This window comes from Thalassophryne amazonica, chromosome 1, assembly GCF_902500255.1.
Source record: "Thalassophryne amazonica chromosome 1, fThaAma1.1, whole genome shotgun sequence".
NCBI lineage: Eukaryota > Metazoa > Chordata > Actinopteri > Batrachoidiformes > Batrachoididae > Thalassophryne > Thalassophryne amazonica.
In genome coordinates, this window is record NC_047103.1 from 24,241,545 (window position 1) to 24,261,671 (window position 20,127).

General features: G+C 44.4%; 1 protein-coding gene across 2 annotated transcripts in view; it reads right to left on the reverse strand.

Annotated features, from left to right (window-relative positions):
* Window positions 1-20,127, reverse strand: part of LOC117507489 — a 75,372-nt gene that overhangs the window by 33,708 nt on the left and 21,537 nt on the right. For both annotated transcript variants that reach the window (XM_034167367.1, XM_034167374.1), the window contains exons 4-8: window positions 18,125-18,316; window positions 17,532-17,813; window positions 14,818-14,891; window positions 14,054-14,160; window positions 13,830-13,973 (exon numbers count right to left, since the gene is read on the reverse strand). In XM_034167367.1, coding sequence (XP_034023258.1) covers window positions 13,830-13,973; window positions 14,054-14,160; window positions 14,818-14,891; window positions 17,532-17,813; window positions 18,125-18,316 — 799 coding nt within the window. The remainder of the gene's footprint in view (window positions 1-13,829; window positions 13,974-14,053; window positions 14,161-14,817; window positions 14,892-17,531; window positions 17,814-18,124; window positions 18,317-20,127) is intronic.

Sequence of the window (20,127 nt, forward strand, 5' to 3'; positions counted from 1 at the left end):
CCTTACTTGTATGAAGCACCTTGTGGCAACTCTTGTGATTTGGTGCTATATAAATAAATGAAAAAAAAAAAAAAAAAAAAAAAAAAAATATATATATATATATATATATATATATATATATATATATATTTAGATTTAATTTATTAAAAGTTATGCAATCCCACACAAAAATGTTGGAAAAGCAAAACTGTCAATATGACAGAAAAAACTAAGCTACTGTGTGTAACTTTACATTCACAGTCAGTCACAGTGTTAAACTGTGAGACACAGGCCTCTTCCTCACTGAATTAAAAGGTACTGTGTGTCATTTTTGAGGTTGAGAGCAAATGCTATATCCAGGATGAAATATTAATATTAATTAATATTAATTAATATTACACAAATAAGGTCTAACCTTACTTGTGTGAAGTCAGTAACATTTTAGAGGTATAAAACCCTATAGCTCATCAAAAAGCGGCACATTAAATAACACATCAGCAAGGGAACAACAATTTATCCAGACTGACTTCAAATATGAGCAAATTAAGTACTTTGGGGGGGGGGGTTGTTGCATTTTGGTCAATGAGGACATGTCTTTGTCCTGAAAATAGTTCATGTATTCAGAGTGGGTGTGCCATCTAGTACAACCCCTAGCAAAAATTATAGAATCACCGGCCTTGGAGGATGTTCATTCAGTTGTTTAATTTTGGAGATAAAAAGCAGATCACAGACATGACACAAAACTAAAGTCATTTCAAATGGCAACTTTCTGGCTTTAAGAAACACTATAAGAAATCAAGAAAAAAGATTGTGGCAGTCAGTAACGGTTACTTTTTTAGACCAAGCAGAGGAAAAAAATATGGACTCATTCAATTCTGAGGAATAAATTATGGAATCACCCTGTAAATTTTCATCCCCAAAACTAACACCTGCATGAAATCACATCTGCTCGTTAGTCTGCATCTAAAAAGGAGTGATCACACCTTGGAGAGCTGTTGCACCAAGTGGACTGACATGAATCATGGCTCCAACGCGAGAGATGTCAATTGAAACAAAGGAGAGGATTATCAAACTCTTAAAAGAGGGTAAATCATCACGCAATGTTGCAAAAGATGTTGGTTGTTCACAGTCAGCTGTGTCTAAACTCTGGACCAAATACAAACAACTTGGGAAGGTTGTTAAAGGCAAACATACTGGTAGACCAAGGAAGACATCAAAGCGTCAAGACAGAAAACTTAAAGCAATATGTCTCAAAATATGAAAATGCACAACAAAACAAATGAGGAACGAATGAGAGGAAACTGGAATCAACGTCTGTGACCGAACTGTACGAAACCGCCTAAAGGAAATGGGATTTACATACAGAAAAGCTAAACGAAAGTCATCATTAACACTTAAACAGAAAAAAACAAGGTTACAATGGGCTAAGGAAAAGCAATCGTGGACTGTGGATGACTAGATGAAAGTCATATTCAGTGATGAATCTCGGATCTGCATTGGGCAAGGTGATGATGCTGGAACTTTTGTTTGGTGCCGTTCCAATGAGATTTATAAAGATGACTGCCTGAAGAGAACATGTAAATTTCCACAGTCATTGATGATATGGGGCTGCATGTCAGGTAAAGGCACTGGGGAGATGGCTGTCATTACATCATCAATAAATGCACAAGTTTATGTTGATATTTTGGACACTTTTCTGATGTTTGGGGATGATGAAATCATTTTTCAAGATGATAATGCATCTTGCCATAAAGCAAAAACTGTGAAAACATTCCTTGCAAAAAGACACATAGGGTCAATGTCATGACATAGGGTCAGTGTCAACCAGCAGATGTGATTTGATGTAGGTGTTAGTTTTGGGGATGAAAATTTACAGGGTGATTCCATAATTTATTCCTCAGAATTGAGTGAGTCCATATTTTTTTCCTCTGCTTGGTCTAAAAAAGTAACCGTTACTGACTGCCACAATCTTTTTTTCTTGATTTCTTATAGTGTTTCTTAAAGCCAGAAAGTTGCCATTTGAAATGACTTTAGTTTTGTGTCATGTTTGTGATCTGCTTTTTTTCTACAAAATTAAACAACTGAATGAACATCCTCCGAGGCCGGTGATTCCATAATTTTTGCCAGGGGTTGTATTCAAGAGAAGAAACTTCAGTCACTGACCCAACAACAAGTGTACCAAAACATCAAATCTAGGCTTGCATCTTAGATGTACCTTCTGGCAAACTGTAGCTCTAGCTTTGAGATCCACACAATAAATGTTCTCAAAATTACATTATATTGTTTTTTGTGTTTTTTTTGTCATTCTTTAGTTATTTTTCTCAATTTAGCTTTGCTAAGGAACCCATTCAGAACACTTGCATCATAATTTTTACACTTAAGTTTATATTGCGATATATACCGTTACTGTGAAGGGATTCGATTTATACCGTGATATGAATCTTCGGTTCAACTACCTGCAGTGTCCTTGCTAAAAGCCAAAATACATGAAAATCAATCAATCAATTTTATTTATATAGCGCCAAATCACAACAAACAAATGCCCCAAGGCGCTTTATATTGTAAGGCAAGGCCATACAATAATTACGTAAAAACCCCAACGGTCAAAACGACCTCCTGTGAGCAAGCACTTGGCGACAGTGGGAAGGAAAACTCCCTTTTAACAGGAAGAAACCTCCAGCAGAACCAGGCTCAGGGAGGGGCAGTCTTCTGCTGGGACTGGTTGGGGCTGAGGGAGAGAACCATGAAAAAGACATGCTGTAGAGGGGAGCAGAGATCAATCACTAATGATTAAATGCAGAGTGGTGCATACAGAGCAAAAAGAGAAAGAAACACTCAGTGCATCATGGGAACCCCCCAGCAGTCTAAGTCTATAGCAGCATAACTAAGGGATGGTTCAGGGTCACCTGATCCAGCCCTAACTATAAGCTTTAGCAAAAAGGAAAGTTTTAAGCCTAATCTTAAAAGTAGAGAGGGTGTCTGTCTCCCTGATCTGAATTAGGAGCTGGTTCCACAGGAGAGGAGCCTGAAAGCTGAAGGCTCTGCCTCCCATTCTACTCTTACAAACCCTAGGAACTACAAGCAAGCCTGCAGTCTGAGAGCGAAGCGCTCTATTGGGGTGATATGGTACTATGAGGTCCCTAAGATAAGATGGGACCTGATTATTCAAAACCTTATAAGTAAGAAGAAGAATTTTAAATTCTATTCTAGAATTAACAGGAAGCCAATGAAGAGAGGCCAATATGGGTGAGATATGCTCTCTCCTTCTAGTCCCCGCTAGTACTCTAGCTGCAGCATTTTGAATTAACTGAAGGCTTTTCAGGGAACTTTTAGGACAACCTGATAATAATGAATTACAATAGTCCAGCCTAGAGGAAATAAATGCATGAATTAGTTTTTCAGCATCACTCTGAGACAAGACCTTTCTAATTTTAGAGATACTGCGTAAATGCAAAAACAGTCCTACATATTTGTTTAATATGCGCATTGAATGACATATCCTGATCAAAAATGACTCCAAGATTTCTCACAGTATTACTAGAGGTCAGGGTAATGCCATCCAGAGTAAGGATCTGGTTAGACACCATGTTTCTAAGATTTGTGGGGCCAAGTACAATAACTTCAGTTTTATCTGAGTTTAAAAGCAGGAAATTAGAGGTCATCCATGTCTTTATGTCTGTAAAACAATCCTGCAGTTTAGCTAATTGGTGTGTGTCCTCTGGCTTCATGGATAGATAAAGCTGGGTATCATCTGCGTAACAATGAAAATTTAAGCAATGCCGTCTAATAATACTGCCTAAGGGAAGCATGTATAAAGTGAATAAAATTGGTCCTAGCACAGAACCTTGTGGAACTCCATAATTAACCTTAGTCTGTGAAGAAGATTCCCCATTTACATGAACAAATTGTAATCTATTAGATAAATATGATTCAAACCACTGCAGCGCAGTGCCTTTAATACCTATGGCATGCTCTAATCTCTGTAATGAAATTTTATGGTCAACAGTATCAAAAGCATCACTGAGGTCTAAAGAACAAGCACAGAGATGAGTCCACTGTCTGAGGCCATAAGAAGATCATTTGTAACCTTCACTAATGCTGTTTCTGTACTATGATGAATTCTAAAACCTGACTGAAACTCTTCAAATAGACCATTCCTCTGCAGATGATCAGTTAGCTGTTTTACAACTACCCTTTAAAGAATTTGTGAGAGAAAAGGAAGGTTGGATATTGGCCTATAATTAGCTAAGATAGCTGGGTCAAGTGATGGCTTTTTAAGTAATGCTTTAATTACTGCCACCTTAAAAGCCTGTGGTACATAGCCAACTAATAAAGATAGATTGATCATATTTAAGATCGAAGCATTAAATAATGGTAGGGCTTCCTTGAGCAGCCTGGTAGGAATGGGGTCTAATTGACATGTTGATGGTTTGGATGAAGTAACTAATGAAAATAACTCAGACAGAACAATCGGAGAGAAAGAGTCTAACCAAATACCGGCATCACTGAAAGAGGCCAAAGATAACGATACGTCTTTGGGATGGTTATGAGTAATTTTTTCTCTAATAGTTAAAATTTTATTAGCAAAGAAAGTCATGAAGTCATTACTAGTTAAAGTTAAAGGAATACGCGGCTCAATAGAGCTCTGACTCTTTGTCAGCCTGGCTACAGTGCTGAAAAGAAACCTGGGGTTGTTCTTATTTTCTTCAATTAGTGATGAGTAGTAAGATGTCCTAGCTTTACGGAGGGCTTTTTTATAGAGCAACAGACTCTTTTTCCAGTCTAAGTGAAGATCTTCTAAATTAGTGAGACGCCATTTCCTCTCAAACTTACGGGTTATCTGCTTTAAGCTGCGAGTTTGTGAGTTATACCACGGAGTCAGGCACTTCTGATTTAAAGCTCTCTTTTTCAGAGGAGCTACAGCATCCAAAGTTGTCTTCAATGAGGATGTAAAACTACTGACGAGATACTCTATCTCACTTACAGAGTTTAGGTAGCTACTCTGCACTGTGTTGGTATATGGCATTAGAGAACATACAGAAGGAATCATATCCTTAAACCTAGTTACAGCGCTTTCTGAAAGACTTCTAGTGTAATGAAACTTATTCCCCACTGCTGGGTAGTCCATCACAGTAAATGTAAATGTTATTAAGAAATGATCAGACAGAAGGGAGTTTTCAGGGAATACTGTTAAGTCTTCAATTTCCATACCATAAGTCAGAACAAGATGTAAGATATGATTAAAGTGGTGGGTGGACTCATTTACATTTTGAGCCAAGCCAGTTGAGTCTAATAATAGATTAAATGCAGTGTTGAGGCTGTCATTCTCAGCATCTGTGTGGATGTTAAAATCGCCCACTATAATTATCTTATCTGAGCTAAGCACTAAGTCAGACAAAAGGTCTGAAAATTCACAGAGAAACTCACAGTAACGACCAGGTGGACGATAGATAATAACAAATAAAACTGGTTTTTGGGACTTCCAATTTGGATGGACAAGACTAAGAGTCAAGCTTTCAAATGAATTAAAGCTCTGTTTGGGTTTTTGATTAATTAATAAGCTGGAATGGAAGATTGCTGCTAATCCTCCGCCTCGGCCCGTGCTATGAGCATTCTGGCAGTTAGTGTGACTCGGGGGTGTTGACTCATTTAAACTAACATATTCATCCTGCTGTAACCAGGTTTCTGTAAGGCAGAATAAATCAATATGTTGATCAATTATTATATCATTTACTAACAGGGAATTAGAAGAGAGAGACCTAATGTTTAATAGACCACATTTTGTTGTGTGGGCCGATGAAGAGGAGGTACTGCTGGCCCACCACCACAAGATGGCGCCCTGCTTGAAGTGCGGGCTTCAAGCACAAGAGGGCGTCGGAGCGACCAGGAGTGACAGCTGTCACTCATCCACTACTCATCACCACCACCATAAAGGCCGGACTGCAACTCCACCTCCCCACCGAGAAATCAACTACCAATCAGGTAATTTTCTCTGCTGACTCAAAACGTTGAGTAATAATCTGAATTTCTTTTGCAGCCGTTATCCTGTGGTGTTTGCCTTATCTGTGGGATTGGCGTTTGGTGTGATCAGCGACGGCTTCGCTTCACACTCCAATCAGATAAGTGGTTAGACAGGAGCTACACGAGTGTGTGATTGGAGGTGGAGGTTCTCCCTCCTTTACTGAATACAGACTGTGGGATTACTGAGTGTGCGACCTCACACTCATCTGGACTGTCTCTGTTCTCTGCCAGCAGTACCGGGTCTGACTGCTGAAGTCAGTGGCCACCTGGGGCGCAGGGCTTGGCGGCTCCGGTGTTCTTCAGCTCCGTTGGCGGTGGAAGCTGTGTGGATCCGGCTTTTCTCTCGCCAGGCGTCTTCTATCGTCGAGCCTGCCCACATGTCACCTGGTGTATGATTGACAGTCACTGTATTGTTATTGTCTGTACATCGTTGTGTGATTCACAACATTAAATTGTTACTTTTTGGCTTATCCATTGTCCGTTCATTAACGCCCCCTGTTGTGGGTCCGTGACACGACACTTTCACAACAGGATTTCTCGGCCAGCGTCATGGATCCCGAGGGGCGTCAACCATCGCTTGAACAGCCAATGGAAGATCGAGGTGCATAGGCGCCAGCAGGTGGCGTGTTGGGTGAGCTGCAGCACATCTTAACCGCCTTTACCGCTCGGTTGGATTTAGTTACCGAGCAGAGCAGTGTTCTCAATCGTAGGATGGAGGCTCTCACCGCCCAGGTGGAAGCGCGTGCTCAGGGCGCTGCTGCAGCACCTCCTCCTGCTGACCGTGTGCCAGAAACAGACATTCCGCTGGTCGTTCAACGAACCCCCCCACCTTCCCCTGAAGCATACATAAGTCCTCTGGAGCCGTACGGAGGCTGTGTGGAGATGTGCGCGGACTTCTTGATGCAGTGCTCGCTCGTCTTTTCACAGCGTCCCGTCATGTACGCAGTAGACGCCAGCCGGGTGGCTTATGTGATCAATTTGCTTCGAGGAGAGGCACGCGCCTGGGCTACGGCGCTTTGGGAGCAGAATTCACGGCTCCTAACGGTTTATACTGAGTTTGTGAGGGAGTTCCGACAGGTGTTCGACCACCCTCATAGAGGCGAGACCGCTTCAAGTGTGCTGCTGTCGATACGGCAGGGGCGTTGGAGCGCAGCGAAGTATGCAGAAGACTTCCGCATCGCGGCAGCGCGAGCCGGCTGGAATGCTGTTGCGCTCCCCGCCGCCTTTGTAAACGGACTGTCTCTGGTCCTTAAGGACCACCTGGTGGCGAAGGACGAGCCGCGGGATTTAGATGGGCTTATCGACCTGGTTATACGGTTAGACAACCGATTAACGGAACACCGACGGGAACGAGACGAGGGGCGTGGCCAGGCACAAGCCGTCCCTCTTCCTTCCGGGTCCGAAAGGAAGCCGTCTTCCCCACGCTCCACTGCCAGGGCTCTCCACGTGACAACAGCTTGCCCTGCTGACGTTGCTATGGAAACAAGCAGGGCCAAAAAACGTTCAGTTCAGAGACAAAGGAGGCTGATCCGGGGAGAGTGTTTTCTCTGCAGCTCTACCGAGCACATACAGAGAGAATGCCCCAAACGGTCAAAACAACAGCACTCGTCCTTAGAGACTGGGCTAAGGGTGGGTCACAACACCCACGTGGGGAAACCCCGACGATCTGCACGAATCCCAGTCACGATCCTGAGTGGGGATCTAACCCTTCACGCCCCAGCACTGATAGACACGGGGTCAGAGGGGAATCTGCTGGATAGCAGATGGGCAAAGGAGGTTGGGCTCCCTCTAGTGGCCTTACCGTCACCATTGTCGGTGCGGGCGCTAGATGGCACCCTTCTTCCAGTAATCACACACCAGACACAGCCAGTGACATTGGTGGTGTCTGGGAATCACAGGGAGGAGATTGTGTTTTATGTAACACCTTCTACCTCCTGAGTGATTTTGGGTTTTCCATGGGTGTTAAAACACAATCCCCGGATTGATTGGCTGTCTGGGGTTGTGGTTCAGTGGAGCGAAACCTGCCACCGGGAGTGTTTAGGATCCTCGGTTCCACCCGGTGTGACTGCTAAGGAGGAGGTTTCAGTCCCCCCCAATCTGACGGCAGTGCCGGCCGAGTACCACGACCTTGCTGACGTCTTCAGCAAGGATCTGGCACTCATGCTGCCCCCGCACCGTCCGTACAATTGTACCATTGATTTGATACCAGGCGCTGAGTACCTGTCCAGCAGGCTGTACAACCTCTCACGTCCGGAACGCGAATCAATGGAGACCTACATCCGGGACTCGTTAGCTGCCGGGTTGATCCGGAACTCCACCTCCCCGATGGGTGCTGGTTTCTTTTTTGTGGGCAAGAAGGACGGCGGACTCCGTCCATGCATTGATTACAGAGGGCTGAACGAGATCACGGTTCGCAACCGATACCCGTTACCTCTGTTGGATTCAGTGTTCACGCCCCTGCATGGAGCCCAAATTTTCACAAAATTGGATCTTAGGAATGCTTATCACCTGGTTCGGATCCGGGAGGGAGACGAGTGGAAGACGGCATTTAACACCCCGTTAGGTCACTTTGAGTACCTGGTCATGCCGTTTGGCCTCACCAATGCGCCCGCGACGTTCCAAGCATTGGTTAATGACGTCTTGCGGGACTTCCTGCATCGGTTTGTCTTCGTATATCTAGACGATATACTCATCTTTTCTCCGGATCCTGAGACCCATGTCAAGCATGTACGTCAGGTCCTACAGCGGTTGTTGGAGAACCGGCTGTTTGTGAAGGGCGAGAAGTGTGAGTTCCACCGCACTTCTTTGTCCTTCTTGGGGTTCATCATCTCCTCCAACTCCGTCACCCCTGATCTGGCCAAGGTTGCGGTGGTGAGAGACTGGCCCCAACCAACGAACCGTGGGAAACTACAACAGTTCCTCGGTTTTGCAAATTTCTACCGGAGGTTCATCAAGGGCTACAGTCAGGTAGTTAGCCCCCTGACAGCCCTGACCTCCACAAAAGTCCCCTTCACCTGGTCGGATCGGTGCGAAGCCGCGTTTAGGGAGTTTAAACGCCGGTTCTCGACTGCACCGGTTCTGGTGCAGCCCGATCCCAAGCGCCAGTTTGTTGTTGAAGTGGATGCCTCTGACTCAGGGATAGGAGCCGTGCTGTCCCAGAGCGGGGAGTCCGACAAGGTTCTCCATCCATGTGCCTACTTTTCCCGCAGGTTGACCCCAGCTGAACGGAACTATGACGTCGGCAATCGGGAACTTCTTGCGGTGAAGGAGGCTCTTGAGGAGTGGAGACACCTGTTGGAGGGAGCATCGGTACCATTTACGGTTTTCACGGACCATCGGAACCTGGAGTACATCCGGACCGCGAAGCGTCTGAACCCCAGGCAAGCCCGCTGGTCGCTGTTCTTCTGGCGTTTTGACTTCCGGATCACCTACCGCCCCGGGACAAAGAACCAACGATCTGACGCCCTGTCCCGGGTGCACGAAGAGGAGGTCAAGACCGAGCTGTCAGACCCCCCTGAAACCATCATCCCCGAGTCCACTGTCATGGCCGCCCTTACCTGGGACGTGGAGAAGACCGTCCGGGAAGCCCTGACATGGAGCCCGGACCCGGGGACAGGTCCGAAGAACAAACTGTACGTCCCACCAGAGGCCAGGGCTGCGGTCCTTGACTTCTGTCACGGTTCCAAGCTCTCCTGTCACCCAGGGGTGCGAAGGACCGTGGCAGTGGTCCGGCAGCGCTTCTGGTGGGCGTCTATGGAAGCCGACGTCCGGGAGTATGTCCAGGCCTGCACCACCTGTGCCAGGGGCAAAGCCGACAACCACAAGGCCCAAGGCCTCCTCCAGCCTCTGCCTGTGCCTCGTCGCCCCTGGTCTCATATCGGCCTGGACTTTGTCACGGGCCTCCCGCCGTCCCAGGGAAACACCACCATCTTAACGATAGTGGACCAGTTCTCCAAGGCGGCCCACTTCGTGGCCCTCCCGAAGCTCCCAACGGCCCAGGAGACTGCAGACCTCCTGGTCCACCACGTCGTGCGTCTGCATGGGATTCCATCAGACATTGTCTCGGATCGTGGTCCTCAGTTCTCCTCCCAGGTCTGGCAGAGTTTCTGTAGGGAACTGGGGGCCACCGTCAGTCTCTCGTCTGGGTACCACCCCCAGACGAACGGGCAGGCAGAGCGGACTAACCAGGAACTGGAGCAGGCCCTCCGCTGCGTGACCTCCGCGCACCCGACGGCCTGGATCGAGTACGCTCATAACAGCCAAGTCTCGTCTGCCACCGGCCTCTCCCCGTTTGAAGTGTGTTTGGGGTACCAGCCCCCATTGTTCCCGCTAGTGGAGGGAGAGGTCGGGGTGCCCTCGGTCCAAGCCCATCTGAGAAGGTGCCGTCGGGTGTGGCGTACCGCCTGCTCTGCCCTGCTCAAAGCCCGGACGAGGGCCAAGAACCATGCAGACCGCCGGAGTGCCCCGGCCCCTGCGTATCAGCCTGGGCAGGAGGTTTGGCTTTCCACAAAGGACATTCCCCTGCAAGTGGAATCCCAGAAGTTGAAGGACAGATACATTGGACCTTTCCCCATACTCAAGATCCTCAGTCCAGCCGCAGTGAAGCTGGCAGCTTCAGCTTCACTGCGGATCCACCCGGTTTTCCATGTGTCACGCATCAAACCTCACCACGTTTCACCCCTCTGTACCCCCGGACCGGCGCCGCCTCCTGCCCAGATCATCGACGGGGAGCCGGCTTGGACCGTGCGCCGGCTCCTGGATGTCCGTCGGAAGGGCCGGGGGTTCCAGTATTTGGTGGACTGGGAGGGGTATGGACCCGAAGAACGCTCCTGGGTGAAGAGGAGCTTCATCCTGGACCCGGCCCTCCTGGCCGACTTCTACCGGCGGCACCCGGACAAGCCTGGTCGGGTGCCAGGAGGCGCCCGTTGAGGGGGGGGTCCTGTTGTGTGGGCCGCTGAAGAGGAGGTACTGCTGGCCCACCACCACAAGATGGCGCCCTGCTTGAAGTGCGGGCTTCAAGCACGAGGGCGTCGGAGCGACCAGGAGTGACAGCTGTCACTCATCCACTACTCATCACCACCACCATAAAGGCCGGACTGCAACTCCACCTCCCCGCTGAGAAATCAACTACCAATCAGGTCATTTTCTCTGCTGACTCAAAACGTTAAGTAATAATCTGAACTTCTTTTGCAGCCGTTATCCTGTGGTGTTTGCCTTATCTGTGGGATTGCCGTTTGGTGTGATCAGCGACGGCTTCGCTTCACACTCCAATCAGATAAGTGGTTAGACAGGAGCTGCACGAGTGTGTAATTGGAGGTGGAGGTTCTCCCTCCTTTACTGAATACAGACTGTGGGATTACTGAGTGTACGACCTCACACTCATCTGGACTGTCTCTGTTCTCTGCCAGCAGTACTGGGTCTGACTGCTGAAGTCAGCGGCCACCTGGGGCGCAGGGCTTGGCGGCTCCGGTGTTCTTCAGCTCCGTTGGCGGTGGAAGCTGTGTGGATCCGGCTTTTCTCTCGCCAGGCGTCTTCTATCGTCAAGCCTGCCCACATGTCACCTGGTGTATGATTGACAGTCACTGTATTGTTATTGTCTGTACATCGTTGTGTGATTCACAACATTAAATTGTTACTTTTTGGCTTATCCATTGTCCGTTCATTAACGCCCCCTGTTGTGAGTCCGTGACACGACACTTTCACAACAACAATTAAATATTAAATATTTTAGTCTGTGGTGCAGTTGAAGGTGCTATATTATTTTTTCTTTTTAAAATTTTTATGCTTAAATAGATTTTTGCTGGTTATTGGTGGTCTGGGAGCAGGCACCGTCTCTACGGGGATGGGGTAATGAGGGGATGGCAGGGGGAGAGAAGCTGCAGAGAGGTGTGTAAGACTACAACTCTGTTTCCTGGTCCCAACCCTGGATAGTCACGGTTTGGAGGATTTAAGAAAATTGGCCAGATTTCTAGAAATGAGAGCTGCTCCATCCAAAGTGGGATGGATGCCGTCTCTCCTAACAAGACCAGATTTTCCCCAGAAGCTTTGCCAATTATCTATGAAGCCCACCTCATTTTTTGGACATCACTCAGACAGCCAGCAATTCAAGGAGAACATGCGGCTAAACATGTCACTCCCGGTCCGATTGGGGAGGGGCCCAGAGAAAACTACAGAGTCCGACATTGTTATCGCAAAGTTACACACCGATTCAATGTTAATTTTAGTGACCTCCGATTGGCGTAACCGGGTGTCATTACTGCCGACGTGAATTACAATCTTACCAATTTTACGCTTAGCCTTAGCCAGCAGTTTCAAATTTCCTTCAATGTCGCCTGCTCTGGCCCCCGGAAGACAATTGACTATGGTCGCTGGTGTCGCTAACTTCACATTTCTCAAAACAGAGTCGCCAATAACCAGAGTTTGATCCTCGGCGGGTGTGTCGTCGAGTGGGGAAAAACGGTTAGAAATGTGAACGGGTTGGCGGTGTACACGGGGCTTCTGTTTAGAACTACGCTTCCTCCTCACAGTCACCCAGTCGGCCTGCTTTCCCGGCTGCTCGGGATCTGCTGGAAGGGAAACTAACGGCAGCTAAGCTACCTTGGTCCGCACCGACTACAGGGGCCTGGCTAGCTGTAGAATTTTCCATGGTGCGGAGCCGAGTCTCCAATTCGCCCAGCCTGGCCTCCAAAGCTACGAATAAGCTACACTTATTACAAGTACCATTACTGCTAAAGGAGGCCGAGGAATAACTAAACATTTCACACCCAGAGCAGACAAGTGCAGGAGAGACAGGAGAAGCCGCCATGCTAAACCGGCTAAGAGCTAGTAGCTGCGCTAAGCTAGCGGATTCCTAAAAACACACAAAGTAAATAATGTGTAAATAATTTAGAGGTGATTCAGCAGAGGGAGTGCTTTAGTTAAGGCACGTGAAGATTACACTGTGAAACAAATCGTTATCTAGGTAACTAGATCAATCTAACTGCGCAGATTAAACAGCTAACAGATACAGCAAAACACAGCTGTGCTCCGGAACAGGAAGTGATACAATACCGCAGTGAGAGCCAACCACCAGTAGAGGCAAGCAAGAGCTCTTCTCTAATGTGAATGCAGCTGTGAAGCTGTCTGAAGTGAAAAGAAAAGACAATAGTTATCAATCACTCCACACATTTCACAGCAAACCTAAATGTTCCTGACTCACATTATCAATAACTACTATATTCACATCCATATGTTTGTGCTTCACGTACACTGTGTTTATTCCTTCCTATATCTCTATGTGTAGATATATGTCTGACCATGTTGGATGAATGTCAATCTTTTTCTTAAAATAACTGTATTTGCGTGTTTCTTTGTATCTCAATGTCAACCATGTCTTAAACGTACACTTTGTCTGTTAAAACTACATAAGAGTAAGTACACCTCTTTGTACATCCCACCTTCAAACACAGCCTCATATGACCGGTCATCCATGAAAAATCTACTTAAGTCCCCAATTTTCTATTTTCTACAGGAATACAAACGTCCTACAGGCACTGCACTAGTGATTGTAAAGCCATAAAATGGAAAAAATGTCATTGAAAAATGAGGAAGACTACGAATTATTTGCATAAAGTATTAAAATATTTTTGCCCGAACCTGAACTTCAGGAAAAGCCCAGGGTTGACACTAGCTAAGCAAGGCGCCATGAAATTTGCCTGAGGCAGCTGCCTCGTATTTTTTCTCATTTCTACCCTCATTTAAAACAGGATGCAAGCATCAGCGGTGTGCAGTTGCCTTTTCTCCATCTTTGTGTTGTCTTGTCTTCATTGTGCTTTTAATGGCCCACTCACCAGAGTGATGTCTTCCTGCTGCAGCCACGCTGGTACCTGTGTAGCATGGCAGAGCACCTGGAACAATGTGGCTCTGAGGGCACAGTAGTTGTCTCCCCTCACTCTCCTCAAGCTGCCAAACGTCTGGGACATTACTTTGTAACCCTGCAGAAACCACACAAAGTCTAAAAAAAAAAAGAAAAAGAAACCCTGCTGCTTCTCAGCCAAGAGCTCCAGGCACCAACCTTTCTGATGAGAGCACTTTTAGCAGTATTTCCTTTCCACTCCCTTTCACTGTAAGATAGAATATCCACTGCTGTGGCCAAACTGCATCTGTCCTCCACCTGTGGAGCTGAGAGAGTAAGAGGATAAGATGGAGAAACAAAAGGACATCATCTGGATTGCACATGATGAAAGTAAAGTGGCAACAGATAAAATCATTATCAAGCCTTGTCCCTATTTGTGAGTTGTCCCATGTGTCCTATTTCACTGTGCTGCCTTCCAACAAGAAAAAAGAACCCTAAAAACATATATTTGAAACCACAATTTTCCGCTGGTAAAGTAATTTGTTTGTTGTGCGACTGTCTGTTTGTTACTGCGAATAAAAAAATCTAAAGGTCTGGGGGAGAGAACGTTTGGGCTACATTTTTATAAATAATGTTTAAACATTATGAGGTGGGACATTAAACTTAAGTTCATTTGCACTTGCACACCAAATGGTGTTATTTGTGTGCGCATCCTCAGATCAACTAACATGAGCTGATCACGTTTAACAGTTTGACAATTAATTAGATCATGGGGTCAACAAGAACAATTCGACAGAGTGCCACTTTAGTTTAAATACCTGGCCTTTAACAGGTATTACTATATATTTGTAAAATATTTACAAACAATTAACAGTTATACTTCAAAAATGATTTAATGTCATGTAACTTGTTAATAGGAGCTGCAGATCAGATCAGGATGCCCTTAGTTATTCTATAGGCATGTATGTTTTATAAGTACTGACATGACACGTGCGCTGGTCCCGTCTTAATTCGTGATGCTGGCAGTTCGTCAGCTCCTCTGTACAGGTCTTCTTCACTAAAATAAAAACAAAATACAACAGGTGAGAAACAATACACACTGAAATCTGTAAGCACAGACACAACACTGTTACTTTTTTCCTGCATTGCATTTCACACTATTCTAACACTAACTGGTAGGGGTGTGTGTGTGTGTGTGTGTGTGTGTGTGTGTGTGTGTGTGTGTGTGTGTGTGTGTGTGTGTGTGTGTGTGTGTGGGGGGGGAGTCGATTCAGGTCCAAATCGCGATTCTTATTTATTACGATTCTGAATCGATCCACAATGTCCAAGAATCGATTTTTAAAAAGCATTTTTTTTTTAGACATTTTCTTGCTTACTCGCTGCGTGTACTGTTTGTCAGGCAACGGCTTCCATACTACAGCGTCCCCGTGAGGGGAGGGTCTGACGTGCTTCAAACATTCGTGAGCTGCAGCTTAGCATGGCAGACGAAGAGCTAATTCAGCCAGCACCATCTTTGCTGAAGGCAAATGTTTGGGCGCATTTTGGATTTTATTATTTGCTGCGTAAGAAGGAGCTTGACATGACACATGCAATGTGCAAAATGAAAGTCAAGTACTTCGGAAACACTTCAAATCCACAAGCCCACATGCTACGCCATCACCCGGAGCTAAAAGAGGGGCGCAGCAGTATCTGCTGACTACTGACCAGCGCTTCGCTAAACTGCCGGCCAACTCTGAACGAGCAAAGCAGATAAGTAAATTTACATCTAGAATCACTTGATTAACCTTGTAAAGCTGCATTTTCTTAAACAAACATTTTTTAAGTAATATAACTATTTCTCAGAGCTCTTTGAATCGAAAACCGATTCTGAATCTAATCGTCACCCCAAGAATCGGAATCGAATTGAATCGTGAGTTGTTGTACAACTGACATCCCTACTAACTGGGTGAAATCAGTTTTAGATTGGATATATCTGGACAGATATTCAGATTAGCATGAGCAAAACTTTGGCTTGCCTGAACTGGAGCTTGTGTTTGAAATTACTTAGAAAAACAACCAAAACAACTCAGTGAAACAAATCAGCCAGTTATCGTATTTTCTGGAGTATAGGTTGCAGGGTTTTTGTTTTTTAAAACTAGTTTGGAAGGTCCTGTGATTTATTAATAACCATTTATAGAGGGCTTTCCCAAGAATCAAAGCACTAAACAAATTAAACTCCAATAATCAACAAACTACACTAACAAACACTGAACAAAATCCGATTCAAAAAATAGTTTGTCATATTTCCAATTCATCTGATGATTCCTTTGTCTAAAGTGCATCAAATAACATCCAATATTTTGTCCATTGCACGTTTACATGTCCATCTTGTTTATTTTTTGGAATTTAACAGTCCTTATGTTACACACCATAAGCTGAGGGATTCTTGCATAAATCCACTGTTCACTTCTCCGTGTTGCTGTGGGACAGAAATCCATGTGCATCTGACAATTTCTTTTGTCCAAATTGCATCAAATGACATAATCGCATGTTTATCTGTCCATCTTTCTTATTTTTGGAATTTCAAAGTCCCTATGTTAAGGAACAGCAGAGGCTGTTCTGTGCATAACACTGAGTTCCTGTCTATTGTTAAAGTCACCTTCAGGGAAGGGCTGTATTAAAAACTGAGTTCCACACACGGAAAAAAAGAAAAAAAAAGTGAGAATTTTTTTTTCTTTTTACCCCTTCAAGAGCCCCCCCCCCCCCTTTTTTTTTTAAACAGGTACTACTTACACTCCTTGAAAGACATTGTATTAACTGTTGTTTATTCATCAAACCACTGCAATCTTAGCTCATTCACTTATGTTTTGTTTCAACACCAGAGGGGGTAAATGAAATGGAGCTTTTTAAAACGCCAGTTTCACATGGTTGTTGATATAATGTAGCCTCATGCAGCACTGCTTGCAACATCTTCCTTTTGATATGGACCCCAGAACAATGTTACAAAACACAAGTGTTGCAAACATTTCAAATTCCTCTACAACAGCATTTTATGTTTGCCATCACTGCAGTACAAATTTTTTTGTACTTTACAAATTTTTTAGTTTTGGTATCTTTCCTAACCACACATTTAATCTATTCTTTAATTCCAATGTTACTTTCCCCATACCCTCACGTACTGAGCAGCATGTTGCTACCTTAATTTGGTAGCTGACATTCATATGAAGATGAGCGCCAGTGGACGGAGTACGTCAACAAGCACACTTGTTCCTAATTTTCCAAAATTCATTAACATCCACTAACCATCCAGCAGGCGACAGACAAATGTATTGAATAGACAAAACAAGTTCTTTGTTTTTTTTTTTATACATCGGCAGTCACCAGGTGGGAAAGGGGTTCTCTTTAGTACACAATATTTTAACTTTGAGAGTTACAAGATAATTGCATTTATTGTTTTTGCGTTACTGCTTCCAAAATCTGTCTGGAATGGCCCCCACCACCCAATACCATTTCCCCCCCACAAGCCCTACACTTTTACAAGGACTAGGAATACTTTTCTTATTTCAAGAATACTGTTAAGAGACCAAAATAAGAACTTGCCATAAAGCTGTAAAATAATTTACACTATCATAACTTTTGAGTTTTTCCAGAAAGAAAACAAAAGACCCCAACCCACTGTACTGATGTGAAGTGGCTGAAGGTGGTGATCTTTACAAACCTATCTGTCAAGCTTTCATCAGTGGCGACTTCTTTTTGTGCAACAGGTACTTCCCCCTCTTCCTGTATTTCAGCATCATCCACAGTCTCTGTAGGAGCATTCTTCTTCTTCTCCTCCTCCTGCTTTTCATCATCCACCTCTTTCGGATCACAGACTCTGTTCTGGACTTCCAACCCAGGTGTCTTCACAGTATCTTGCACCTCGTTCTCAGAGGATGCAAGCTCCTTCAAATCAACTGTTGTAAACTTTATGTCTGGCTTTTCATGACGAGTAGCACTTGAGCTGGACAAAAATAAACATGTGATACCATTTCTCCTTTAACTGTTCTTTCTCTACATCATTTTACACTTCTGTATGGGGTTGATGCACATTTACACAACGTTAAAATTATGTTTTCAACTCTGAGAAAAACAATAAGTTTGCTTACAAAACATTTTAGTGAGAACTATATTAGATGTATAAAATATTGCAGTTGAAACAGATAAAGAAACATGAAGGAATAATGGAGGTCTAGTGTGCATGAAGTAGTGGCCTATATAAACCCCCTAGCACAAATTATTTTTTTCCATGGCACAAAGTCAACACCCACTGACCTGTCACTGGATTCCAGTGGAGGTGTGGCCAATGGCTCCCTGACAGAGTTGGCATAGTTTTGCACCACAGCACTGTGGTCAAGTCCCGTGGGCTCAGGTCCAGAACAAGGCTCAGAGAGTGCATGGCTTTTTATATCCTCAGGACTGACCTCACAGCACACTAAAGGCGACCCTGAAGTCTTGTTCACAGCACTGATCACAGGAAGACAACAGGAAGACACTAAATAACAGCAGAGAAACTGCCGTGGCACAGAGGAAATGAAGGCTGATATGGATCAAATCTCCAAACAAAACTTAATAACAGCTCTAAAAGTTGTCAACCACAAACAAATTTTCAATTTGCAACTCCAAGTAACAAAATGTCACAAAACATTGAGACAAAACAAGTAGTTTGAAGACATCTTAGACTACTGGGTAGAGTCTACCCAGTAGTGTAAAAAAATCCCCAATGGGTTAAAAATTGTCAAAACACTGTGGCTCGGCAGAAGACAGCGTGTGGGGGGGAAAGCCATAATCAAAGACAAGTGATGTGGAAACCTCGAGCTGGAAGGAGGGGCAATGCAACAGAAACACAGCGGAAGTACTACTGGTGTAAATACATGTACAGTACATGTCTGAGTCATGACAGCTCAGATGCCATGTGTACACATCTCATCTGCTGTCAAACAGTATGTTACATTGTGCAGCTCTTGTATTTTTTTATTATACTGTGCCTTTGTTTCTTAAGCCCCTTTCATAACGGGCCTGTGTAGAGTTGCATTGTGCAACATATCTATTACGCAGCAATGGCTGCTTATGTTGCACGCAAGGGGAAGCTTTGGCCTGCCTGTTCTTCTGTGGTTTTGAAGCTTCACTGCCAGTAAAATTCAGCAGAGTCCAGCGGAATAAATAAAATCTAGCAATGCAGGTATGTACTGATAAAAAGTGATTTGAAGCGAAACGTCCTCACGTCAAGCAACCCAGTCCAGTCTAAGATTCAAGCTTCTCTACTATAGTACTGATAAAAACTTTTTTTTTTTTTGCCGGACTGGCGTAGGGTACCATACAACTGAGGAGGTATGGGGTACAGTAGTGCAGCGTTACGTAGACTTACGTACAGTAATGGAGTGTTGCATAGACTTGCGCTGAGCACTCCGTCCAGTGCTCTACACCGAATGTCTGTTTGCGTCCATTTCGCGGACCCTTTTGCGTCCCTCAGCGTATTACACAGTAAATTCTGCTGAGTAAAATATACTCTGCCAGGATAACATTTGGTCCCAGTCTAAACAGAGTAAAATACACTGTATTATAGAGTGAAATCAGCTCTACCGTCTTGTCAAATCCAGTGTTTCTACTCCAATAAGAGTTGATTTTACACTACAATAAAGTTGATTTAGCACTGTGATAGAGTATATTTAACTCTCTTTGGACTGGGACCAAATGTTATCCCAGCAAAGTAAATTTTATTCTGCAAAATTTAATGTGTACAACATAGGGCTTCATCAGCTAGGATTAAACTCTATAGGATTTTTATGTGCTATGTGTTGCCCATGGGGATGCACGGCTCTAGATTGGGTAGTGTTTATAAAATAGGTAGCTGACATTTTTCAAGGGTGGTAATAAATTATACAAAGTTTATAGAATGAGTTGGAATGGTGTACAAATGCAGAATGTTTTTAGAACCTTAAACCCTCAACAGTTTTTAGAAGAACTCAACCCTTTTTATTTCTGGTTAATTACATAATGTTTTAATGTTAATTTACTGTCTTAATGTATTTATAAATTGTTTAGGTTCTTGTTATCACATACACACTATTATTATCATCATTAGTGTTATTTTATTTTTACATCTACTTTGTAATTTCATTTTTAAATGGACCACAATGGAAATAAGTGTTTTCACTTTCTTGTACATCCATATATTTTTACTGAATTTACAATTATATTACGTACTTACATTGACCTTACTAAATGAAATCATGCACACTTTTAATATATAGATGATTTATCGCCCCCTGCTGGAA